Below are 27,556 nucleotides of genomic sequence, written 5' to 3' on the forward strand. Positions count from 1 at the left end.
TTTTAGGAAATGCTTGTGAAAATTCCTCTCAAAAAAGTGAAAAAGGAGGTGAGTAATGTTTCACTTAGTCCCAGTTAAATGAATGTATCACACATCGGCTGTCATGCTTAAACACTCGGCCTGAAAGCTTGAGAATAAACAAAGTGGCAGGCCACTCTGCCAGCAGCAATCACTATTTAAGGCAGCAAGCAAGAGCTTTTACTCGGTGTGACCTGCATTTGAATCCAACCCCAGTATTCTGTGACATATAATCAAGGTCTGCTATTGATCCCGCTGTGTATGCTGATTTCTCCGTGCTCAGATGTAGTTATAACATGCATACCATAGTACTCCCTCTCTGGAAATCGATTTGTACATGGAACATATTAAGATGACAAGGGAATAAGAAGTTTAAATTGGAACAAGAATGAATTCTAGAATGAGGGTTGTCTCATGACTTAATTTACTTGCAGACTTTGTTTTCAGTGTTTAATCGTTGAGATGCTAAATGTTATCTCGGTCGATATTGATGCTGAGGACCATGATTCACCTGGAATAATGCTCTGCCCTGAACTTTACCCAGTATGCCAACTTACCCATATAGGCACTTCTGTTAATTGCATTGGCATGTTATATGCAAAGCATTGTGTGAGGCTAAATTTTTTATCTTCACTGAATAGAATACTACATGTGGGCCCTGTGAGATAGACTGAGTGAGCAACAAAGGGATTACAGTGTATGAAGCGGGTGTTGCATCTTGACAAGGGCTGCAGTGACCTCCAACATACTGTAACTTTTTTGCTTTGATTGTTTTTTATAGTGAATCAAAGGAGGATCAAAGCCAGTTCTACGATGTCAGGGCTGCTGATGTTACCATCTCCATCACTTTCAATTCAACACTGCCCCCCTAGTTAGCTTATTCATAAGGAGTTGCAGTTGTGTCGGCGATCGATTGGCTACAATGATAATGAATCACTTGCTCTGGCTGCTTTCACTCATCTTTCCCCAACTGAGCTCTCCAGTCATGTTGCTAAAGAGGACTGATGGGAATCTCCTGCACACCTGGAACAATTTGATGGAGGGAGATAAAATGGTGCTCCACAGATCCAAACGGGACTGGATGTGGAGGCAATTCTTTCTGTCAGAGGAATACATGGGAAGTAACTATCAGTATGTCGGCAAGGTGAGACACTGTGATAACATAGGCCCAAAATGAGCTTCCTTGTCTTACAAAACAGCCCTCTGAGAAGATGTAAGAAATGCAAATGCATGATTTTTGTATTCCTCTTTTATTTTCCTGAGCTTAATAGGGTTTGACATTTTATTTGAACACAACACTATATGGCAGGCTCTTTGAAAATACGTAATGCTGTCATCAAAGAAAATAAAGTAGCGCAAATATGAATTACACAGTTGCTGAGGCATGAATATTCACAGAGGATGGTGAGGGGAAGAGACAGAAAGTGAGTAAGAGTCAGAAAGAGTAGTGAGGAGACCGAATATTTTGTACCAGGGTTTAGTTTTTACTGTTCTCAGTTCCAGGACAAATTGGCTCACCAGAGACCAGATAGGAATAAAAAATTATGGGCTATTTCACTCACTCATCCATTGACTTCCTGCCCATCTGCAGTGGCTGTGTGAAGGAAGGGACTGCAATTCATTAAGCTGTAGTTAAGAAGCATGCTATATTTATGCCACATTAAACATGAAAGAGTGGCACATGCTTACATTCAGCACACTCCCTGTTATTAGAACACTTATTGTGTTGCATATATATAGAACTGAAAAAAATAAATAAAAATAGAGTGCAACAATTAGGTTTGCAAATAATTTTGATTATACAACAGCTTGTTTCGGTCCTCTAATCTGTAGGACAAGTGGTGTTCCAAGAGTGCTGATATTTATTTAACAGTACTGAGACACTTCACTATTTGTATCAATCTGCTTGTCTGTGTTTACTGCTGTCACTCTGCTCAGCGATATGCAATGTTTGATTCTGGTTTAGCTTTGAAGCTATTTTCGTAAGCGAAAAATAGCAAAAATATACACAATAACTGGCCGCATTGTGTATATAGGTTATTCTCAGTACTCTCACTTGTGTGATATTGCTTAAATTACTTTCAATATTTTAGACACTCTTTTGAAATTCTGAGAAGGCAATAGCAAATATGAATCATGCCACAATAAAAGAAAAATATTATTTGGATGTGCCATATCTTTGTAAATTTGCATAACTTGGTGAAATCCTAGTTTCTTTATTCAACTTTTTATTAGGGCAAATTAATAAAAGGCTTTATTTTTATTTATTTTATTTTATTTTATTTTATTTTTTTTTACATGCTGATTGGACAGTGGAGATTTTTAATGTTTTCTTACCACAAGGCCTTGTATGTGACCTTTTTTGTGGAAGACATGAAGTGTATGTTTTCATCAGATCCTGCAAATTATGTTTAAGTGGTCAGCTGCTGGATTCAGACCACTGGCTCTTTCTAAAAACAGCCCAGAATAAATGCATTAAATGGTCATGACACGATTGCCTGATGTTGTCCTGCATCTGCACTCATGAACTCATGAAACACTTGCTCATTAGATTTTTTAATTTTTTATTTAATTAATTTGTGCCCAATTGAGCCCATATAGTGCTAAATGTAATTAAGCATCATGCGGTGACAGTTGGACAGCTTTAGGGCAAATAAACTCATTTAGGTGAAATTGAATGACCTAACCAGTGGGATGTATAAGCAGAGCTGTGATAAAGCTAATTGTTAGTCAGAGATGTGGCCTGGTGGCTACATGCTCCAACATGTTCTGTTGCGTGGTGATGCTTATGTGGGCAACCCAAATTTGAATTTAGCTCAGGTCATTTACTGATCCTTCTTCTCCTCATTGTTTGTACAATATATATCACTGAAAATAAATATTTTGTGGTGAAGTAAATATAGAAGACATAAATTAAAATATTAAGTCAATTCCACATTTGTACTCAATTCAAATATTTAAAAATGAATGCTCTAGCTTGTAAGTAAATATTATTTACTATTGCTTGATATCTTTACAATGTGTCATCATTTATCAGTCCTAAAGTAGAAAATCTTGCCATATTTATTTGCTAATTCGAGTAAATTTCACAGGTAAATTAAATAAGTAAATTTGACTTAACCAGGCTTAAATAATGAATGAGCTTGCATGGTTTCACTGTTTGCAAGTTGATTTGGAACGTTTTTATTTTTTATTTGTTTTTAGGTTAGGTAACTTCATATTTTGTGAAGTCTTATTTTCTACTCAAAATTACCCGTTCATGATAAAAAAATTAAAAAATAAATGTTGATTGTTACCATCATGTTTTGTGCACCAAGTCTGAGGTGTGCGTGCACAGCTCTGGATCTTGTTTCTTTCACCTTTAAAACAAGATGAAGTTGTCTAATAGACTACATAGCATGCATTAAGCTTTCCTGTGGAAAGCTTGTGTGTGTGTCATTTGGTACGTGACTAAGTACGTAAAAAAACCCCACTGAAATGCTATTACTCTTTTAAAAGCAAGGCTAATTCAGTGCTATATTGCTTAAGTAAAATGTACAAACAAAGAGTAAGTAAAGTTTACCTGAAATGGAGTATTGCAAAGTTCAATTTATTTGAGAATTTCTAGTTAAACCCACAAAGAATTGTTTAGCCTTTATTTGGAAATATGGTCTGTTAAATTTACTTGCAATTTTTGTGTGGATTTTTTTCTTCCAATTTTCCAATATTTTTTTCAGTGTAGTGTTAACAATACACTGATCAGCCACAACATTAAAGCCACTTGCCTAATATTGTGTAGGTCCCCCTTGTGCCGCCAAAACAGCGCCAACCCGCATCTCAGAATAGCATTCTGAAATGCTATTCTTCTCACCACAATTGTACAGAGCGGTTATCTGAGTTACCGTAGACTTTGTCAGTTCGAACCAGTTCGGCCATTCTCTGTTGACCTCTCTCATTAACAAGGCATTTCTGTCCACAGAACTGCTGATCACTGGATGTTTTTTGTTTTTGGTATCATTCTGAGTAAATTCTAGAGACTGTTGTGTGTGAAAATTCCAGGAGATCAGCAGTTACAGAAATACTCAAACCAGCCTGTCTGGCACCAACAATCATGCCACGGTCCGAATCACTGAGATCACATTTTTTTCCCCATTCTGAAGGTTGATGTGAACATTAACTGAAGCTCCTGACCCGTATATGCACGATTGGCTGATCAGATAATTGCATGGATGATTGTTGGTGCCAGATGGGCTGGTTTGAGTATTTCTGTAACTGCTGATCTCCTGGGATTTTCACGCACAAGTCTCTAGAATTTACTCAGAATGTATCGTATATGTAAACAGTGGTAGGATAATGTTAAGGTAAAAGATGGCAATAATAATTACAATTCTAATAATTACAATACATTTTATAATGAAAAGTTTTCTATTGGAAATCAGTCATGTTCTAGACCAGGAGTATTCAATTAAAGCTTCAAGAGGTCCATTCTCTACATTTCTTTCCCAGCAAAGGTCTGGAAAACAATCACTTGCATGGTGTCAGTAGTCAGTATGGCTTTGAAATTATGTTTGTTTGTTTGTTTGTTTGTTTTGTTTTTTTGCAGTAGTTATTATAACTTCCCACATTGGCAACAATAGTACTTTGTAAAAAAAAAAAAAAAAAAAAAAATAGACCAGAGACAGAGCCCAGAGACACAGCCAAAGCAGTGGGGTGTGAGGGATCTTTTCTACCAAAAGATTAGGCTAATATATTTCATAGAGTTCATTAGTCGAGGGAACTTGGATATTAATATTACAAGATAAGATCAGCATTTGTTTTCAAGATGGATAGCAGCAGTCCAGTTTTTGTGTTAGAATATTTTTACATTCTGAATATTTATTTTTAATTATTTTTACATTCATATACCTATGTATGGGACATAGGAGTACTTTTGATTGAGAAAATATAGGTTACTGTATGGGGGTTCAGGGGTAACCCTTAAGAGAAAATGTAGAAAATGTAAAAGTCTGAATGGACCATTTTTATAATTTTCCAAGAGTAAGAATCTAATAATAATAAACTAACAATTTACATCTTAAAAATACTGTTTGCTTAAGTTAAGTATAAATGAGCTGATATGAAATAATGGGAACATTCTCATCAGAAGCAGACAACTCTACTAGCCAGGCTAACTAATAATTTCTATCAATTATAACTAATAATCAGAGATGATGAGATCTCTGATTAATAATAATAAAAAATAAAATAAAAAATATATAAAATAAAGCAAAATTTAGATGGGAAGTTAGTCTAAAAAGGTGACATGTGAACTTGTCCTGTCACAAACCTGTTGTAGCTGTACCCGCCTGAGTCATTTATCAGACAGATGAAGAGAGTTTCACTTTGCTTTATTCTCATTTTCTGCAGTGTGTTTTAGTGAAAGATGCCAGTCTCCATCTGTATTTCTGCTCACCGTGTCTCTGCTGCTGTTGTTAAAATAACCGCGCCTGGAACTCTACATAGCCTAATCAGGCTTTATGCGACCCCTCGTGTATCGTGAGGGAGAGAGGCAACACGCATGGAGCAGGTATGAAGCGTGTTCGGCGCTTGAGAAAAGGCCGATTCAGCACTGATCGCCCCTGAGGGCTTGTGGTGTGTATAGCTCCGTTGTTTTGACGCACTGCTCACTAAAACTGTAGAAACATTAAGATAGGACAACCGTTGTCATTATTTCGCGATCCGGATGGAACCAAGCCAGGGTCCGGACTTGGACCACGGTCCGCTATTTGGTGACCGCTGTTCTAGACTGAAAGGCCTTGGAACATTTCTTATTTTTAGAAATGCCAAAGGCATTGCAGTGAAAAACAGTGGTGAAAACGGACTAAAAGCTTCATTCGTATTTAATGGAATATGTTTTGAAGACTTGTACACTTAAGACTCTGTGGCTTTTATGAGTTTCTTTTGTCCCTAGAGATTTTACTCAAAGAGCCTCTTCTAAGTTGCTAACCAATATTGAGAAAAAGACTGTACACTTGCTAAAATTCCACCGGTGAGTAAAACATTGAAGCGCATCAGATTTAAATTTTACCACACAGCTGTCCGATTAACTTTGTTACTCTAGCGTTTGATTAGCTGTATAATGAAAATACACAACTTAAGCACACGTCGACACATTGCTTCTTAAAGTGCATGTGCATTGAAATAAACCCCATTCAGCCGAATTACTAACAGGCGCAATACAACATCAGTACACGGGCATCCCCTGACACACGGGTTCTGGCCCGGTGCCAACCAGGAAGTAATTGAATTCAAATAAAAAGAAAATGAGCATGATTCACTAACTGTGCATATTATTATTATTATTATCATATTTTTTTTTTCATTCAGACATCATGAAATTCAGACTTACTGTAATTTATTTGACATTTTGGATAAAATTTAGAATAACTGAAACCACAAAAATCAGTATGCCAAAACAAGACTCCCAGTGGCCTTTGAAACATATGTGTTAAGGTGAAATCTTTTTTATATATTATTTAAGATTAAACAACTAATAACACTGAGTTTCATTCAGTGACCATGTCACATTTGTGCGTAAAACCTGTGTGCAAATGTTTCCATGCTGGAATTGGAATTCAGCAATAAGTTTGCACTAGATTTATTCTAAATTTAGAATTAAATGTAAAACAAACTGAATTACAAAAATAAGTATATACATACATATATATATATATATTACAAGAAATTTAATAACTAAGTCACCCTAAAGTAAATCTTTCTTGTTTCAGAGTAACAAAATTGATATGCGTTATATGATGAGATTGATCCAAGATAGTCAAGTCATTTTTATTTGTATAGCGCTTTTCACAATACACATAATTTCAAAGCAGCTTTACAGAAAATTATGGTGTAATGTACTGTATTTAATGTCTTAAAAGTCTTAAAGACCCCATTGAGCAGTTTCATTGAAAAACCTCATCTTAAAAATTAATTGTCTTTAGGCCCTAGAGTAGATTTTGGTGGGCAAAGTTAGGTTCTACAGTATATAAAACTATAACATTTAAAAATGCAATCCGTAATGTTAATAAAATATACAGTACATTAGCAATTGTATAAATGTATTTAAAACTTATACGCAATGATTAGTAAATGAGAAACTTTATGTGCCAAATGTAAAATCTGTGCTTTACAACACAGTCAAACTGGGGTTAAGCCACTGTCTGCTTTCTGTCCAAACAGCTTCGTTCAGACAAAGATACAGGGGATGGCACTGCCAGATACGTTCTCTCTGGGGAAGGAGCAGGCACAGTTTTTCGTATCGATGAGAAGTCTGGGGATTTACATGCTACTCAAAGACTGGACAGAGAGGAAAAGTCCTCATACACACTGCAGGCCCAGGCTTTCAACAAGATCACGGGCCTCCCACTGGAGCCTGCCACTGAATTCATTGTCAAGATACATGATATCAATGACAATGAGCCCAAATTTGCCAAGGCTGTTTACACTGCCAGTGTGCCTGAAATGTCAGATGTTGGTGAGTGAATGAAAATTATTTTTCTGCTGTTGTTGCTTTTTGAAGTGCTTTTACTGTCATGCTAGGATACTGCAGTGGAGTGTGAGATGTCTGTCACTGCATTGGTTTGAAGGTCAAGAATGTCTCAGTGCTATTGGTTTTTAGAGTTTTTTTTTTTTTTTTTTTTTTTTTTTATGTATATCAAATAAAACTAGGACCAGGGTTTTATTAATAAATGGAAACAACTATATTACCTGTATGTTGCAGTTTTCTAGGAACAGGCCCATATATTTTAATAACATAGGTAGGCCATCATATGCAAATATACTGTATGTAAACACATATACAAATGTCTACAAGGAACTGCCTTTCCTGAGCCCTGATGTAGAGCCTGATGGATGAGATTCTATTTGCTTATCACATTATCACATTTTCTATTTACATCTAATTCCCATTCACACATCATCTATCACCACTGTCTCACACAATCAGTGGCTCTGTTCTAGTGGTGACACTCCGCCATACATATTCACAGTGCATGAATATTCAGGAGATTCATGCTGCATCTCAGTAATATCATAATAACCTCAGGTTATCCAGTTTCTAATCAAGTCAGTCCTCCAGCACTGAAGCAGTCTGTTTCCTATCATCTCCCCAAAGAAAATCTAATGATGTACTTCCTTCTCTGATATAGGCTCTCATGTTCAACTGGAATGTAATATAAGAGAATGTACATCTTATTTATGAAATTATTGCCCTCAATCAAGGAGAAAGTGTCATCATATTATGAGGCACTGGTCTCACTGGTGAGATGAATAACCCTTGGACAAAACCAATTCCATCTGTGTTTGAAATGGTGGTAAATCAAGATTAGAGGCACTATAGCCTTTGAACCATAATGCTAATAATGAACTTCTGAAATAAAACAACAACACAACTATTTGTTTTCTTTTCAAGATGGTACCCCTTGATAATAAATGTATTAAAGGGCACAGATCTTCACATTTGAGAAATTAAATTGTCACGGTATTAAATGTATTGCAGAAAAATTCCTAGAAGAATCATTACCTAAAGTAACTACACTCACTGAGCACATTATCAGGAACACTATTGTCCTATAAAGTGCATGACATGGTCTCCTGCTGTTGTAGCCCATTGTCCTCAAGGTTCAACATGTCCATTCTGAGATGCTATTCTGCTCACTACAATTGTACAGAGTGGTTATCTTAGTTACCGTAGCCTTTCTGTCAGCTCGAACCAGTCTGGCCATTCTCCATTGACCTCTCTCATCATTCTGTCCACATATCTGCCGCTCACTGGATGTCTTTTTGTTTGTTTTTGCCATAATTCTGAGTAAACTTTTGTAGCAGAAAATCCTAGGAGATTAACAGTTACAGAAATACTCAAATCAGCCCATCTGGCACCAGCAATCATGCTACGGTCAGAATCACTGATATCACATTTTTACCCCATTCTGATGGTTGATGTAAACATTAATTGAAGCTCCTGACCCGTATATGCATGATGCACTACCTAAAGGATTTTTTTTTTAATTATTACTCAGGGGTTGCTCTTTAATACTTCAGGATACTTAATAGAGTTCTTAGTTGTGTATTTTTGAAATATCCATTTTGTGTGAAGCTTGTATTCTGTATATTGGAGGAATAAATATTGACTCTTGACTATTTATTTATTTATTTTACAAACATTAAAAGTATAGATAAAACTATACAATTTATCTATCTATCTATCTATCTATCTATCTATCTATCTATCTATCTATCTATCTCTCTAGCCAAAATAATTTGGTTTAGGAAGATTTTGAATGTGATAGAAATGTTTAGGTTCATATTGAAATATCTTCTGATTGTAGACTTTAGTAGCATGGCAACTCTGAGTACATTTCGTTTTTGATATTGTTTGTTGTTGAGAGATTTATCATGGGTTACTAGGGTCTTTTTCCTCAGCAAAAAAAAAAAAAAAAAACGAAAACAAAACTGAGAAGTAGGAGATTTTAAGCAAACTTCTCAATGTGCTCTCTCATTTTAATCTCATTGCTATATAGAAGGAAAAATTTATTGAAATATTAATGTGATCTCATTTGTGATTTTTCTGTGCTATGGCTAGGTACTTTTGTGATAGAAGTCAATGCCACTGATGCAGATGATGCCACCTACGGTAACAGTGCTAAACTTGTGTACAGCATTCTGCAAGGGCAACCATATTTCTCTGTGGAGCCTGAGACAGGCGAGTCCTCCAAACATATGGTTGAAAACATATTCTCTGCTAACATACTTTGACAATACAGGTGCATCTCAATAAATTAGAATGTCGTGGAAAAGTTCATTTATTTCAGTAATTCAACTCAAATTGTGAAACTCGTGTATTAAATAAATTCAATGCACACAGACTGAAGTAGTTTAAGTCTTTGGTTCTTTTAATTGTGATGATTTTGGCTCACATTTAACAAAAACCCACCAATTCACTATCTCAAAAAATTAGAATATGGTGACATGCCAATCAGCTAATCAACTCAAAACACCTGCAAAGGTTTCCTGAGCCTTCAAAATGGTCTCTCAGTTTGGTTCACTTGGCTACACAATCATGGGGAAGACTGCTGATCTGACAGTTGTCCAGAAGACAATCATTGACACCCTTCACAAGCAGGGTAAGCCACAAACATTCATTGCCAAAGAAGCTGGCTGTTCACAGAGTGCTGTATCCAAGCATGTTAACAGAAAGTTGAGTGGAAGGAAAAAGTGTGGAAGAAAAAGATGCACAACCAACTGAAAGAACCGCAGCCTTATGATTGTCAAGCAAAATCGATTCAAGAATTTGGGTGAACTTCACAAGGAATGGACTGAGGCTGGGGTCAAGGCATCAAGAGCCACCACACACAGAAGTGTCAAGGAATTTGGCTACAGTTGTCGTATTCCTCTTGTTAAGCCACTCCTGAACCACAGACAACGTCAGAGGCGTCTTACCTGGGCTAAGGAGAAGAAGAACTGGACTGTTGCCCAGTGGTCCAAAGTCCTCTTTTCAGATGAGAGCAAGTTTTATATTTCATTTGGAAACCAAGGTCCTAGAGCCTGGAGGAAGGGTGGAGAAGCTCATAGCCCAAGTTGCTTGAAGTCCAGTTTTAAGTTTCCACAGTCTGTGATGATTTGGGGTGCAATGTCATCTGCTGGTGTTGGTCCATTGTGTTTTTTGAAAAGCAAAGTCACTGCACCCGTTTACCAAGACATTTTGGAGCACTTCATGCTTCCTTCTGCTGACCAGCTTTTTAAAGATGCTGATTTCATTTTCCAGCAGGATTTGGCACCTGCCCACACTGCCAAAAGCACCAAAAGTTGGTTAAATGACCATGGTGTTGGTGTGCTTGACTGGCCAGCAAACTCACCAGACCTGAACCCCATAGAGAATCTATGGGGTATTGTCAAGAGGAAAATGAGAAACAAGAGACCAAAAAATGCAGATGAGCTGAAGGCCACTGTCAAAGAAACCTGGGCTTCCATACCACCTCAGCAGTGCCACAAACTGATCACCTCCATGCCACGCCAAATTGAGGCAGTAATTAAAGCAAAAGGAGCCCCTACCAAGTATTGAGTACATATACAGTAAATGAACATACTTTCCAGAAGGCCAAAAATTCACTAAAAATGTTTTTTTTATTGGTCTTATGATGTATTCTAATTTTTTGAGATAGTGAATTGGTGGGTTTTTGTTAAATGTGAGCCAAAATCATCACAATTAAAAGAACCAAAGACTTAAACTACTTCAGTCTGTGTGCATTGAATTTATTTAATACACGAGTTTCACAATTTGAGTTGAATTACTGAAATAAATGAACTTTTCCACGACATTCTAATTTATTGAGATGCACCTGTATATACCTAAAGCCATTTTGACAAGGTGAGACAGGCATGACCAGCATGGCTGTGACTTTTTATGAGGAATGTCTAAAGCATAGACATCACACACTGCTGTCTGGTTAACTCATATAGCTACTAGATTATTTTCTCACACTGCAGTTGGACAACAGAAAATTAATAAAGCAAGAACATGAAACATGGAATTAGTATAATTGGGATATGTAATGTTATTAACATAATCAGTGAATTGCCTTGTGTTTTTTTTTTTTTTTTTTTTCAAGAAGAATGTAAGCTCAGTGTGATAAATGTAGCAATGTTAATGTTATGGATTCAAATATTTTTACAGTAAGATAAAGCTATAAACAAAAATACAGTGACAGAAAATTCTAGTCCTTTAAGGAATAAAATAAATAATGAATTAAAATATAAGATAAGAAATATTAAGAATAATGTAAATATAAAATGTTCATGAGATAGCTTCATATATAATTTGGATTGGATTGTGCAAGTAGATCAATTAATCAGTATGTACAGCTTTAAATAAAACAGAAGATTAGCTTATTGTTTGAACAAATTGAACAATCATGTATATGAATGAATAGATACTGTATGATAATGGATCTGTAGTTTATATGTAAAATAGTGCATTACATGTTTTAATTGTTTTTTTAAATGCTTTTAAACAAACTTAAACTCTATTAATTTTGCATCTAAATTTACAGTTGCATGGTTATTATGCTTGATGTTAACCAGTGTTTTCCTGTGTAGGAATTGTCAGAATAGCCCTGTCCAACATGGACCGGGAAGTGCGGAAGGAGTACCAGGTGGTTATACAAGCTAAAGACATGGCAGGACAGATGGGTGGTCTGTCTGGAACCACTATGGTCAACGTCACTCTTACAGATGTTAATGACAGCCCACCACGTTTCGCTTACAGTACGGTATCAATAATTTGTGCTTTTCAAATTGATTTGAAAGCATGAATTTCTTAGGATTAAGATTTAAAGAAAGTTTGAAATCAAAATTGTTGAGTTTTGTGGCTTTTCAACCCAATCTCACGAGACTTCATATCCAAAAGTACAAGGTGGCGAATTCATACTAAATCATATTATACACCCACCAATTAGAGACGCTTCCCTCGTGTCCCTGTAGTTCCTGATGTGGTGTTTGTTCCGTGTTAATCCAAAACTGTGTTTTCGTTTTAAGCCCCTAACCTGAACCCCATCCCTAAAACTAACCATAAAGTGTACACCTTACGCTACCCAGCATGTAAACATAACCCTGATATTAATGTTAAAAGCCCTTATGTGTAATATGGAAAAAAGCAACACTATCGGGTTCCGAACACGTGTTTGTGAAGCCTATGTGATTTATTGATGAATAAATCGTACATTTTTGTTTGCCACCTTGTAGTATTGTGACGAATTGTCATGAGACTATGTTGGGCTTTCAGTCCATGTTTGTTTGCTTTGAGGTAATGTATTTCCTAGTGTAATCCTAAACATTCTAAACACGAAATTAACTTTTAGCATATATGCAGCTTGGTCTCATAGGATCATTACTATACCTACATTTTTGAAAAACGATTTTTAAATGACTCGAACGTATCGCAGCAGTTTCCTGGTGAAATAAAACACTAGAGGTGCAATAACAACAATGGCTTTTATTCTCTTTCACACAAATAATTTCAAAAAAGGTCTGGTTATCAGTTTATAAACGCATGCTTTTTGCCCTTTTTCTCACACAGTGCTATTTTATAACATCTAAACACTTTTAATATAGAATATGACTTGTAAGGTGATACATTTTAACGTTTGCATTACATAACCAGCTTCTTTTATACGCTTGTCCAGGTGTAATCAGATTGCACGGTAGCTCAACCGGCAGAGAGTCACACTTGCAACGCAAAAGAAGGGAGTACGAGTCCTGAAGAGGCAATTCGACACGTGAGCCTAAACTCACATAGAAGCATGACAAAATGACATTGTTGCTTCAGCAACATTTTTACGATACTATCATTTAGGTTTAGTTTTGAAGGTTTATGGTAAGTAGCAGAGGTGTAAAGTAATGAATTACAACTACTCTCGATACAGTAATATAATTTTTCAAATTATAAATAATATAAATAAAAAAAGTATATATAAATAATAGTACTTTTAATTGAGTTGATTACAAATGAAGTATTCAACTTCGCTGCAGTTATTTTTCACCACAAGTACAAAGTACAAAAAAATACATAATATTTCTGAATTTTTGGGTAGAAGATAGTTATAAGCAATAAGCCATAAGTCAAAGAAATCTCTTGCAGCAATGCAGGTCTTTGGCATTTAGAAGCTGCTAGTTTAGGACCTGTGAGGAGTCTATTTCTCAAACTAGAGACTATGAATTACTTGTCGTTTTGTTGTGTATCTAGCAGTCCACTTCCCTCTCTATCCTGGTTAGAGATTATTTTTTTCAAAACAGTAATGCATGGAATAGCCTTCATCTCTCTAAAACTATAGACTTTAGGAGAAAATAGAATTTCAGGAGAAATGTGTTTCTTTTTGCCTATTTTTAAAACCAAAATTTGACTTGCAAGTGTAAAGCAACTTGCAAGAACTCAATACCTCAGCATATGGGGAAAAAACCCACTGTATTGTGATTTCCGCATGGTAGCACAACCATTTTCAATTGTTCTAATAATAAGAACATTTTCTTGAGTAACAAATTAGCACTTTAAAATGCATTTGTAAGTAATATGTGACAAGTATATGTTTGCCATCTCAGGTGAAGAAAAAAATGGAATAAATACCACTTATTTTATCAACCGTATTCATTCAATTTATTCATACATACATTAATTTGCTATTTATGATTTTGGTAGTATTTTTGATCTGTTTAATGCATCCTTGGTGAAAGGCAGCATCAATTTCTTTCAAGAACAAAAATGTCTTTGTATTCTAAAAAAGGAAACGTATATACTATATATAATATAATTTTCATAAAGTAACTTATAATTACTTGAGTAGTTTTTTGGCAAACTACTCTTACTTGAGTCATAATATTTCTCAGTAATTCTGCTTGTACTCAAGTGAATTATTACTTTAGTAACAGTACTTTTACTTAAGTAAAAAAAATCAGTACTCTTTCCACCACTGGTAAGTAGGTAGGTTCTGTTGATTTCAAAATCTATAGAGCATTAACCTTAAAACTTTCATCTGTTTGGGAGAAAATTTAACTCGCCTTTAGCACCATACAGTTGGCATTTACAATGGAGCTGCTGCGATACGTGTAATGAACCACATAATATAATTTTGCAGAAATGTTGCCACAGTCACATTGTTCCCTATCTGTCACTCACTTGACGTTGTGTCGATGTTGTAACACTAGGGGTCACTCTTGGGAGCCCCAAACACCTCTGATCTTTTTTTTTAAAAGGCCAATGAGAATTGGCGAGTGGAATTTGCATGCCACTCCCCCGGACATTTGGGTATAAAAGGAGCTGGTATGCAACCACTCATTCCGATTTTCTCTTCGGAGCCGAGCAGTTCTATTCATTGAGCTGAATTCATCCGCGAAGTTCATTCACCTCTCTCTGCTGGATCTTATGGCACATTTCAGCGGCTTCTCCCCCTCTACATCTGTGGTTTGCAGAGAATGCCCCTGGGCGCTTCGGCAGAACATTTAAAAGAGTATATTCTAATAGAGTATATTTTCTTTCTGAAAGAGCGGCACACATGGAACGTCTTTTTAAAGACGCGTCTTTTTAAAGATGCCTTTACGTTTGTGTGTTATTCCTGGTTGTGGTCGTTATCTCTCCGCTTCCGATGGCCACGATTGCTGTCTTATGTGTCTGGGCGCAGCCCACGTGGAGAAATCGTTCATGGATGGATCATGTCCTCATTGCAAGAACATGACCGTGGCAATGTTGCGGTCACAGCTTGCATTCGTAAGAAAGCAAGCCACCCCAGCGGCTCCCCTCACCGGTCCCTCTACCTACGGGTATGAGGCCATGCCAGTTAGCACTGGGGGAGATTTGGGAACCTCAATGGACCACCTCCGCAGGGTATCCCCCCACGGACCTCCCATTCCCCAGCACGCTTGCTTGCCCCGGTCGCGTGCTTGGATGCGATCGCCGGCTCGTCTCAGGGCGAGGTCGACCCCTCATTCAGAGCCCAGGAAGAAGATGAGTTATCAAGCACAGCATCGGAGAGCGGGCTCATCTTCCTCCTTCGGGAATGGTCGCCCAGTCCCAGGCTGACGTGGAAATGACAGACATGCTTTCCCGAGCGGCTGGGAGTGTCGGGCTAGAGTGGAACCCTCCACTCTCCCCGGAACCCTCGTGGCTCGATGATTGGTTCCTGGGCTCGGGGCGCCACTCACAACCGCGCCCCGCCCCCGTTCCTTTCTTCCCGGAAGTGCATGAGGAGCTGACAAGATCGTGGGAGGCACCATTTACTGCCCGGTCCCGATCTTTCAGCTCCCCCGCTCTTGCTACCCTCGATGGCGGAGCGGCCAGGGGGTACTCGGTGATCCCCAGGTGGATAAGGCACTCACGGTGCGCAGAGCGCCACCATCTGGCACCTGAAACTCCCGTCCAGGGCCTGTAGGTTTACGTCATCCCTGATGGCTAAGGCCTACAGTGCTGCTGGACAAGCCGCCTCCGCCCTGCATGCCATGGCTCTCTTGCAAGTACACCAAGCCAAGGTGCTAAAAGAACTTAGGGTACTTCTGACCCGGGATTGATGCAGGAACTGCGCTCGGCGACCGACCTCGCTATCTGGGCGACGAAGGTCATGGCATGGTCTCTCAGGCGGACTATGTCCACCCTCGTGGTCCACGAGCGCCACCTTTGGCTCAACTTGGTTGAGATGCGAGAGGCTGACAAGGCACGGTTCCTTGATGCCCCATCTCCCAGGTTGGCCTATTCGGCAACACCGTCGAGGACTTTACCCAGCAGTTCTCTGCAGTGAAGCAGCAGACGGAGGCCATTCGTCACATCCTGCCCCGGCACGGCGCAAGACCCCGCACCCCATCTGCTCATCGCCAAGGGCATCCTCCTGCTGCAACGACATCGGCTCCGCCACAGCCCGCTTCTGTGGCCCGGCCCTGGCGTAGAGCCCAGCGTAGGAAGCGGACGCCACCCGTATCACGGCCGGCTGCTAAGAACCCGAGGAAGGCTTCGAAGCGCCCCTGAGACAGGTGACCTAGGGGCAAGGAGACCTGCTACACTGGAGCTGGTAAGCAGACCACTCCATCCCCCGGTGGAGGGCCGGGAGAAGAATCTTTTGTTTCATTTTCATTTAATTGCACCGCATGCCCAAGAGGTTGCGGTACCCAAAAGTTCAGTAAAAGAGCAGTTTCCTTGTTCCCTGGGTCACATGTCCAGTGTGCACGGCCGTCATCACGACCACCATCCATCGTCTCATCTTTGCAGGTATGGCGCCCAGCTGTGGCACAAACACGCCCACACGAGATTGGTCCGGTGGACTACAGGGATGAGACTCCTCCTACCCCCCTTCGGCCAATCTTATGGTGGGCGGCAGGAGCCAGGTAAGTGTTTCGATGTCCCTGGACTCAGCACAGCCATGGGGCTCGGATCCCCTTGACATGGCACCTTGAGCTCCGCCTCCCTGTGAGGCCCACCCACCGGTATGTCCGACGTGATCATTCCCTTGGTCTCCCTCACGCATGGCTCGTGCTTTCCAACCCATCGCGATGGCTGGTCCGGACCGTCCGACTCGGCTACACGATTCAGTTCGCCAGGCGCCCGCCCAGGTTCAACGGCGTCCGCTTCACCTCGGTTGGTGAAGGGTGCGATAGAGCCTGTCCCTCCAGCCGAGATGAAAAAAGGGTTCTACAGCCCTTACTTCATCGTACCAAAGAAAGGACCTGCGAGTACTGAACTGGGCTTTGCACAGACTCCCGTTCAAGATGCTGACGCAAAAGCGCATTCTGAAGGACGCGTACTTCCATGTCCCGGTCTTTCCTCGATACAGACTCTTCCTGCGGTTTGCCTTCAAAGGCCAGGCATACCAGTACAGGGTCCTCCCCTTCGGCTTGTCCCTGTCCCCTCACATCATCACGAAGGTCGCAGAGGTATCCCTTGACCCGCTAAGGGAAGTGGGCATCCGCTTCCTCAACTATCTCGCCAACTGGCTGATCCTAGCTCACTCTCGAGAGTTACTGTGCGCACACAGGGACCACGTGCTTCGACACCTCAGCCGACTGGGGCTTCGGGTCAACTGGGAAAAGAGCAAGCTCTCCCCGGTTCAGAGCATCTCTTTTCTCGGTTTGGAGTTGGACTCCGTCTCGATGACAGCGCGCCTCACGAACGAGCGTGCACAGTCGGTGGTGAACTGTCTGAAGGCGTTCGGATGGAGAACTGCAGTTCCACTGAAACACTTTCAGAGACTCCTGGGGCATATGGAATCCTCAGCGGCGGCCACACCACTCGGGTTGATGCATATGAGACCACTTCAGCACTGGCTTCAGACTCGAGTCCCGAGATGGGCATGGCGCCGCGGGACACATTGCGTGACCATCATGCCAGTCTTCATCCCTTGGACCGACCTGGCATTTCTACGGGCAGGGATTCCCCCAGAGCAGGTCTCAACACTTCAGTGGATGCACTGTCACGTCAGGTTACCCTCAGGGGAGAGTGGAGACTCCACCCTCAGGTGGTCCAACTGATTTGGAGTCGATTCGTTCGAGCACAGGTAGACCTGTTTACTTCCCGGGAATCCTCCCACTGCCCACTTTGGTACGCCCTGACAGAGGCATCTCTCGGTATAGACGCATTGGCACACAGCTGGCCCCCTGGATTACGCAAGTATGCATTTCCCCCAGTGAGCCTACTTGCACAGACCCTGTGCAAGGTCAGGGCAGACAGGGAGCAAGTCATCCTAGTAGCACCTTACTGGCCCACCCAGACATGGTTCTCGGATCTCACGCTCCTTGCAACAGCAAGGGGCGGCTGTTACCCTCCACCTTGAAGGTGTGTGTAGCCGCTATTTCGGCTCATCATGTTGCGGTAGATGGTAAGTACTTGGGGAAGCACGACTTGATCATCAGGTTCTTGACAGGTGCTAGGAGGTTGAACCCCTCTAGACCGCACCTCGTCCCCCCGTGGGACCTCTCTGTAGTCCTTCAGGGTCTACAGGGAGCTCCCTTTGAGACCTTGGAGTCAGCTGAGCTTAAGGCACTCTCTTTGATGACTGCCCTCCTGATTGCGCTCACTTCCATGAAGAGGGTAGGGGACCTGCAGATGTTCTCTGTCAGCGAATCGTGCCTGGAGTTCGGTCCGGGTTACTCTCACGTGATCCTGAGACCCCGACCGGGTTATGTGCCCAATGTTCCCACAACCCCTTTTAGAGATCAGGTGTTGAACCTGCAAGCACTGTCCCAGGAGGAGGCAGACCCAGCCTTTGCATTGTTGTGTCCGGTGCGAGCTTTACGCATCTATTTGGATCACACGCAGAGCTTTAGAAGCTCCCAGGAGCTCTTTGTCTGCTTTGGTGGATAGCGGAAAGGAAGCGCTGTCTCCAAACAGAGGATCGCCCACTGGGTCATTGACGCCATCACAATGGCATATCAGGCTCAGGACGTGCCACCCCCTGCAGGGTTACAAGCCCACTCTACCTGGCCAGTGGCGCCTCTTTGGCAGACATCAGCAGAGCAGCAGGCTGGGCAGCACCCAACACCTTTGCGAGGTTCTACAATCTCCGGGTTGAGCCGGTCTCATCCGAGTAGTGGCAGGCACAAGCAGGTAAGTTCCAGGACAACTGGCCGGGTGTACCGCTTGCGCATAGTGCCTTTCCCCTCCCTTGAGGGGAAGACGTGCACTCTTGACTCCCAGTAGTGTTCACAGACTGTGGTCCCTGGGTGACTTTCCTCCTTAGCCCTGTGGCAGTTGAGTTTGCGGAGAAACTCGCTGCCGGATCAGTAAGTGCGCTAATGAGGCCCTGTACTGAGGTAGGTGCTCCGCATGTGCTGATTTCCCCGAAGGCAACCCCATGTGAGATTTTCCACAAAATCATTTCCCTGTCGGTAAACTGCGTCTTCCTTGGGCAGGGACCCCTCTGCCCCCTGTCGCCATGCTTTGTAGAAACTCCTCCCCCTTTGGGTAGGACCTACCATGGGACCTCTCCACTTGACATACTTCCGACAAAGCTCGGCAAGACCATGTGACGTATTTCCACTCAAAATACCCCCCCCCCCTTTTTTTGGGTGGGGTGTGGTCTTCCCCTTGGGAGTGACACCCCCACGACCTAGACATTTAGGGCTCCCAGTCAGTTCCACTCTGTTTGGGGAGAAAAGAGAAGGAAAAGAGGCATCAGCTGGGCTAGCCTGTCCACCTATTTGTTGGGCAGTCGACTTGTTCCTGAAGGACTGTTCGACGCTCATAAAGAACGTTGGGGGAGGTTACATGACGGCCTGGTGCGCTGGTTACGAGGCACACAGCAGTCTGCCCGTCACACACCACCACTTCACGTAACACAGTTCAGTTAGTTGTGGCGTTTTGTATAGGGACCCCTAGTGTCACTACATCGACACAACGTCGAGTGAGTGACAGATAGGGAACATCATGGTTTCTTTCATAACCTCCATTCCCTGAGACGTTGTGTTCCTCTTAACACAACGCTGAACTACCTGCTGAAATGACCAGGACCTTATCTCGGATCCTCAACACAAAACCTGAATGAGTGGTTGCATACCAGCTCCTTTTATACCCGTATGTCCGGTGGAGTGGCATGCAAATTCTCATTGGCCTTTTTTCAAAAGATCAGAGGTGTTTGGGGCTCCCAAGAGTGACCGCTAGTGTCACTACATCGACACAACGTCTCGTTCCCTCCATCAGGGAACGGAGGTTACAAAAGTAACCATGACGTTTTCATGAGATCAGACTGCAGATATATACACATTTAAATTGTACAGCATTTTTTCCACTGGGAAAATGGACCAAACATTTTGATGACTCATGTTGCACTACACAGATTTTTGTCCAATCAAGTGCTCTCTAGAATGAGAATGTCCCTCCCCTACATCCAACTAGCAAATAGTAAATCATGGTTTATGGCTCTAATTTAATTAAAGCCTATTGGCTATTAAAAACAAAAGCGAGCCCTTGATACAGTATGTCCCACCCATACTTCCTGTTTCAATAAGAAATACACCAACACAGGAAAGAAAGCTGTGCTTGTCTTCATGGGATCTCTTTATGCAAAAAAAAATAAAAAAATAAAAAATAAAAAAGGGATATAAATTACACACTAGATATACAATTGATATACTTGAAATCAATTCAGTCTCTTTCCTTTTTAAAGGTTCTTACCACCTAAGCACATACGAGTCAACAGAAATTGGATCAACAGTCGGTCGAATCAAAGCCAATGATGGTGATGAGGGTGAAAATGCTGAAATGAAATATAGAATTGTGGATGGAGATGGAAAAGAATACCTTGATATAATTACGGATGACATTACACAAGAGGGTGTAATCGTTGTTAGAAAGGTAAATCACTGTATTGATATTTATGATGCTCTACAGATAACGCTGTGCACGTATGTACAACAATTTTTCTTGATCTTCATCCAGAAACTGGACTATGAAAGCAAGCGAGTGTACACTGTGAAAGTGGAGGTGACTAACACACACCAGGACCCCAACTTCTTTCATCTGGGCCCATTCTTAGACACAGCCATCGTCAAGGTCACAGCCAAAGATGTGGATGAGCCGCCTGTCTTCAGTAGACCCCAGTATGTCTTTGAGGTCAATGAGGACACACCAAAAGGAGCAGCAATTGGAACTATTACAGCCTGGGACCCTGATGCCACAGATTACCCAATCCAGTGAGGATTTAAATTATTCAATAGTTCAACAGTCCTTGGGATGAATTAATTCAACAGTTATGACACTTTTGTGCACAGCATTTGTGCGTCTTATTTACTAACCAACTTTAATCCATTTTAACCAGTTGCTAAATACGCTGACTCCGCATTATTTTTCTTTTTGCGATTAACATTGTGCTATTACCGCACCTATTAAACAAGCATTCAATTTAAAATTAAATTTTATAAAAAGCGATGTTTGTGTAGATTTTCTATTGATCGTGGCAGCAGTTTTTTATCAAATGTATGACAAAAGAGATGAGCATTACAAACAAGCATAATATTAAGACACATGGTATAGACAAGCACAAGTATGCCAGAACACAGTAGTCTGTACTCAGATCTGGCCTGCAAGATGGGAATTGCACTGTGCAAATTGAATTCAGCACAGATTTGGGCATGTTTGCACCCTTTTCCGATTTGCATAATTCCTTCCATAATTCCTAGTGAATTGGGTGCTAAAACAACGCAGACAGTGCAAATAAATGCCATTATAAGCAGACACGATTTATTCTTAGTGAATTCCCCCTGTGAATTGTAATGGCTTATCATATCATGTAAAAATCATATCTGAGGGTTATATTTTTGTTGTATTTAATTATATGTGTTGTGATGACAGTACTGTAAGTGATTATCATGGCATGGAATCTATTTTGCCAGTAATACACAGTTGGCCTCAATCTAATATCTGAATAACTTCTATGCAGTTCCACCACTCTCTTTACAGTAAACACATAATTTTACCAAATTTCAGGAAAAGTGAATGACTATTTCAGTTATTTTTATTTCTTTCTCACACCTGTCCATAGATATGCCATAGATCAGCACACAGATCCTGAGAGACTTTACCACATTGTCCCCAAGAATGGATCCATCACAATTCTGAAGTCTCTTGACAGGGAAGTGTCGAAGTGGCACAACATCTCAGTCCTGGCCAGTGAGATGAGTAAGTGAATACATGCATAAATAAATAGTTTTGCCCTGTAACACATCACTTATTTTAAGAAACACAGGTACACTATAGCTACAGCTGTATAATATATATATATATATATATATATATATATATATATATATATATATATATATATATATATGCATATCCTGTCTGCCTATATTACAAACAGTGTTTTACTTAAAAATAGTACAAACAAATTACTAATTATTTCACTAAAATTAATCATATTGCTTATTACATAATTGAAAAAGTAATCAAATTACTAATTACATTACTTTAAAGTTACTTTCTAAAACAATTATCTGCTCTGCAAATTCAAAATAATGTTTATATTTATTCCTTGTTCATTGGTACACACAAGTCATACAATTAGCACATCGCATTTGTCCTTCACAATGACTCGTTATGGGGTCATAATTCATGTATTCTACATAAATAATTAATTACAAATAAACAAAACCATATAATGCATTTAAAAAATAATTGAAAGTCAGTAACTGTAATCTGATTAAATGAATTTAAAATGTAATACATTGCAGTACTTTTTAGCTCAAAAGTATTTAGAATACTGTAACTAATTACTTTGTAAATGGATTACACCCTACACTTATTACATAGTAATATTCTTTACATTATTCCTCTAGATAACCCTCACCAAAGAAGCCGTGTTCCTGTGTTGATAAAGGTTTTGGATGTGAATGACAATGCTCCAGAATTTGCAATGTTTTATGAGACATTTGTGTGTGAGAATGTAAAAGCTGGGCAGGTATGTATATTATTTTTATATAAATTTGCTTTTTACTGTATGACCATGAAGGATCTTTATTGATCCTTAAAAATATTGATCTTTACTGCCGTACAAAAGCAAAGTGCTGTAACTCCATCAACTCTGAAACTAAGAAAATGGCTTCAAAGTGTTTTAATTGTCCAGCCACATGTGGATTATAAAATAGTCTTGCTCTATTTTCTCTGAATCTAAGCATAGTTGAGCCAAATCTACAGTATCTATCACAGGACAGATCATAGTCTAAGAGACCCAAGTTCGGTCACAACACAATTTTGACAAAATGTATAGTTACTGCATTTTGCCTTTTGAAGGGCAATTTCTTTTTATAAAATGAGACTGCTAAACACATTAGGCATTAATCTGCATGAAAAAAAAAAAATAATTCTACCTTTCCAGCATATACAGACAATCAGTGCCATCGACACAGATGAACCTCTTCTGGGTCACAAATTTGTATTCAGTTTGAATTTCCTGAATCCAAACTTCACCATCTTTGATAATGAAGGTGAATTTATCTTTCCTTTGACATAAATCTTGAAGCTTATGTAAAATTCATGTGCTTAATCTTTCTCTCTTTTTTGACACTAAGAAGAATAGATTTCTATTTTCTGTTGTTTGAGTCAGCAGGAGATAATATCTTAGCTCTCACAGTGTGAATGTTCTCTTTACGCCTTTCCCCCTAAAGATAACACAGCCAGAATTTTGACCAGAAGAAGTGGATTTAACAGGCGTGAAATGAGTATATACTATCTGCCAGTGGTTATCTCCGATGGCGACTACCCCATCCAGAGCAGTACCAGCACGTTGACCATTCGCGTGTGTAGCTGTGACGCCACTGGTAACATGCGTTCCTGCAGCGTTGATGCATTACTGCTCTCTACTGGCCTCAGCACTGGGGCACTAGTGGCAATACTGCTCTGCATCCTCATCCTGCTTAGTGAGTTTATGCCCATTATATGCTTGTACACAACAACCGTTATGTTGATGATACCCCAGAATTGTTTTTATAACCCATGTCTCAATGGGGCTCTTATGGGTCTGAGACCCAAAATGCTTCTATTTTTACAACATCTTTGTCATTTCAAATTATGTTATCAGCATAACAATTTGAGTGATAATTTTAATTGAAAAATTCCAGAATGTCTTAGTATTTAGCATGTCCCCTTTTGCTTGAATCAGACCCTGCATCCATTCCAATGGACATCATTTTTCTCTTTTGTTTTTTTTAAAGGTTTTTGTCATTTGGTGCCACCCAAATCACAAAGAAATACAATATTAGATTAGATGCTGTTAAGTCAAACTATGTGTGTCATATCACCAGTGCATGTTGGGTGTAATTCAATTACAAAGTAATCAAATTAATTTTTAGTCAAAAAAGTAGTGTAATGCATTAAATTTAAATTATTCTAATCAGATTACAGTTATTGACTTTAAGTAATTTCATTATGTTTAAGTACATTATAGGGTTATGCTTATTTCTAATATATTATTTATGTAGAAAACATTCATTATGGCCCCGTAATGAGTTATTTTGAAGGAGAAACGTGAGGTGCTGAGTGTATGACATGTTTGTAACAATGAACAAGGAAGGAATATAGGAATTATTTTGAATTTGTTGAGCGGAAATGTGTTTTAGAAAGTAACTTAAAAGTAACATATTTAGTAATGTTATTACTTAAAAAAAACAAAAAAAAAAACGAGTACAGTAATCTGATTTCAATTTTAGATTTCGTAATTTGTAGTGGATTACTATTTGTAAGTATCTTACCCAACACTGCATATCACATTGTTACTTTTTGAACAGAAAATCTTCCTTTGAATTAAAGCATGGCAGTGTGACACAGGGCAAAAAAAAAAAAAAAAAAAACAATAATAAAAAAATAAGTCAGAACCAATGTGCATAGTAAATGAACACCAGAAGCAACTTTTAAAATATTACCATAAGCTGATTTTTTTTTATTTTATTTTTTTATTATTATCATTTATTGCTACATTTAGAATAGAAATAAAGCATGGTCATATTGTTTGTGTCCCTGGAACATAATTGTTGTATGAAAGGTGTAATGGCAACATGCACTTGAGGCATCAAACCATCCTGATCTCACATAAAAATCGGCAAGTGTATGCCGATTTTTATTTAGCCGAAATCGGTATACGTTGACCGAATTCGACAACACTGCCTCCAGAGGCTAAAGTGGTGTTTCAGAGCATATAAACAAGTGTGTCATTTATATCCAGGAGAGGTCGCCAGAAGCCAGTTGTAAAAAGGATTGTTTTCAGCTGAACAGGGTGTAAAACATTGAAGAGTTCTACCAAACCTATCCAACCAAAACCCAAATCAAACCCTAACCATTAGTAGAGACAAAATGCAATGATAGGGACAAAAATGCAACCTCCTTATCATGCTTGTGATTATTTATACAAATGAGATTACTTCCTCATTTGATTGGGGATTGAACTGTGGTCTCCCATGCAACTGACACAATGTGCTACCAGTCAAGTCATGAGGGAAAGTAATTGTTGTTGAGCTGTTCCAAATATGTCAGATGGGAGGTAGGGCATGTCAGTGAGTCGGCATACTGTTGCTGATCCTTTCGGAAACAGCATGCCGACTTCCTGTGTGATCATGTTGATCAAACCTGGGGATCCATTCATCTTCAAAGGAAGCAAGGAAATTTGACCTTTTGTACAAAAGAGTTAGCATGGTCATTGTTACATTGTGACCTAGAAATAGTGCAAAATCTTATATATTTCTTATTGATTTTACATCATAAAATGTCTTTGTTTAATAATTCTAAAGCTTTGTTCATTTCCATGTTTAAATTAAATTTTAAATCCTAGACTTCATATGTTTACTCAAACTTTTGAACCCCACTGTATCAATTTATCATGAGAAGAGGAAAAAATACTTCTTCGGTCTTCTCACTTTTTTTCAGTGATCGTGGTCCTGTTCTCAGCTCTAAAGAAGCAGAGGAGGAAGGAGCCCCTGATCATCTCCAAAGAGGACGTGAGGGATAACGTGGTGAGCTATAACGATGAAGGGGGTGGCGAGGAGGACACGCAGGCCTTTGATATCGGCACATTGCGTCACCCAGAGGTGATTGAGAGCAACAAGCTAAGGCGTGACATCATCCCTGAGATGCTGTTTCAATATCACAGACCTTCACCCTTAAAGGAGTGTGCAGATGTCAGAGACTTCATTATTAACAGACTGCAAGAAAATGACACAGACCCTTTCGCACCTCCCTATGACTCTCTCGCCACTTATTCTTATGAGGGCAATGGATCAATTGCTGAATCACTGAGCTCACTGGAGTCCACTGTGACTGAGGGAGACCATGAATACAATTACCTCTCTAACTGGGGCCCGCAGTTTAAAAAGCTTGCTGACATGTACATTGGGAAGGATATAGGAGTTGCCCACTAGACTGCTATTCAAATACCATTTGTATTCTCTGTACGTATGCTTGGCTCTCAGTCTGGGCTGTGAGACATAACTTGAAAGGGAAAAAAAGGATACACTTCAAATTAAGTCCTTTTTTCCTTTGTTTTTCTACCAGCACAACCTGAAATTTCACATTTATGATGGATTCGTCGTGGACGGTGTTGTGATGAGGTGATTTTGTGTTAATAGAAGAAGTGATGGTGATTTTATTTTCTTCTCTTTTTCACTAGCAGAAAAATAAACATTAATGAAAGCAAAATGAATGGATGATTTTGTGACTTCAAAAAGAGGAACAGTGACAATAATTTTTTCGTGGGACAGTTTGTAAAGGACCCTCCCCGGTTCCTCTTCCTTCATAGATTGTCTTATCCCAACATACTGCATTACAAATCATACAGTATGCTATTTGACAACACCATGTTTCATGGTTCCATGCTGTCATGACAAATGAAATTTGCACTCTTTTAATTTATTTTATTTTTTTATTTATTGCCCTTGCCGATATGGCTATGTCATCTTGGGCTTAGGGGAGACTGGGGTTGGTTGACACACTTTTCATACTTTGTTGAATATCTCTGGTGGAACGAACAAGACCCCAAGTAGGTGCAAATGAAAGTTATTTGGTAAAAACACAATCAATGTCACCAAATATTTATTGACTTTTGTTAATTAATAGTCAAAATTATGTTGTGCATTTGTTCACCAATATGAGGTTGGTTGGCACAGGTTGTGGCGTTGGTTGGCACAGTGTTAAAACACTATAGTTTTAAGAGAGAAGCAACACATAGAAAAACAAACAACAGTTTATTTCAAACCAGGTGTAGGAACAGCATGTGTGTTAGGAGTTAATTTAAACTGTCCTTATTCTACATCATTATTATGTAAGGAAATTTATAATGGAATTAGTCGCATTCGACAACCATTATAAGAAAGATAAATGACAAATAATTAGATTATTTGTCTGAATAAAATTCTCCACTATTAAAATCATAATACAAGGTCTCGTTGTATCCGCTCACAATTTTTATTGTAAGGAATTAGCTTTAATAAGGAAATTATAATTAATTCACTTATTGGAGTAATATTATTCTCATAGCTTATTGAAAATAATATCACACATATTTTAGGTATAGCT

General features: G+C 39.6%; 1 protein-coding gene across 1 annotated transcript; it reads left to right on the forward strand.

Moving 5' to 3' along the window:
* The first annotated feature begins 940 nt into the window (after positions 1-940).
* On the forward strand, positions 941-26,993 carry LOC127442360 (cadherin-10-like). Its single transcript, XM_051700323.1, has 11 exons — positions 941-1,162; positions 7,216-7,510; positions 9,617-9,736; positions 12,130-12,297; positions 20,667-20,854; positions 20,939-21,192; positions 22,041-22,177; positions 22,834-22,955; positions 23,373-23,481; positions 23,662-23,913; positions 25,913-26,993. Exons 1-11 carry the CDS (start codon positions 941-943, stop codon positions 26,401-26,403), a joined length of 2,358 nt encoding a protein of 785 aa, XP_051556283.1. The 3' UTR covers positions 26,404-26,993.
* Positions 26,994-27,556: the final 563 nt, after the last annotated feature.

Source organism: Myxocyprinus asiaticus, chromosome 6 (genome assembly GCF_019703515.2).
Source record: "Myxocyprinus asiaticus isolate MX2 ecotype Aquarium Trade chromosome 6, UBuf_Myxa_2, whole genome shotgun sequence".
Classification (NCBI taxonomy): domain Eukaryota; kingdom Metazoa; phylum Chordata; class Actinopteri; order Cypriniformes; family Catostomidae; genus Myxocyprinus; species Myxocyprinus asiaticus.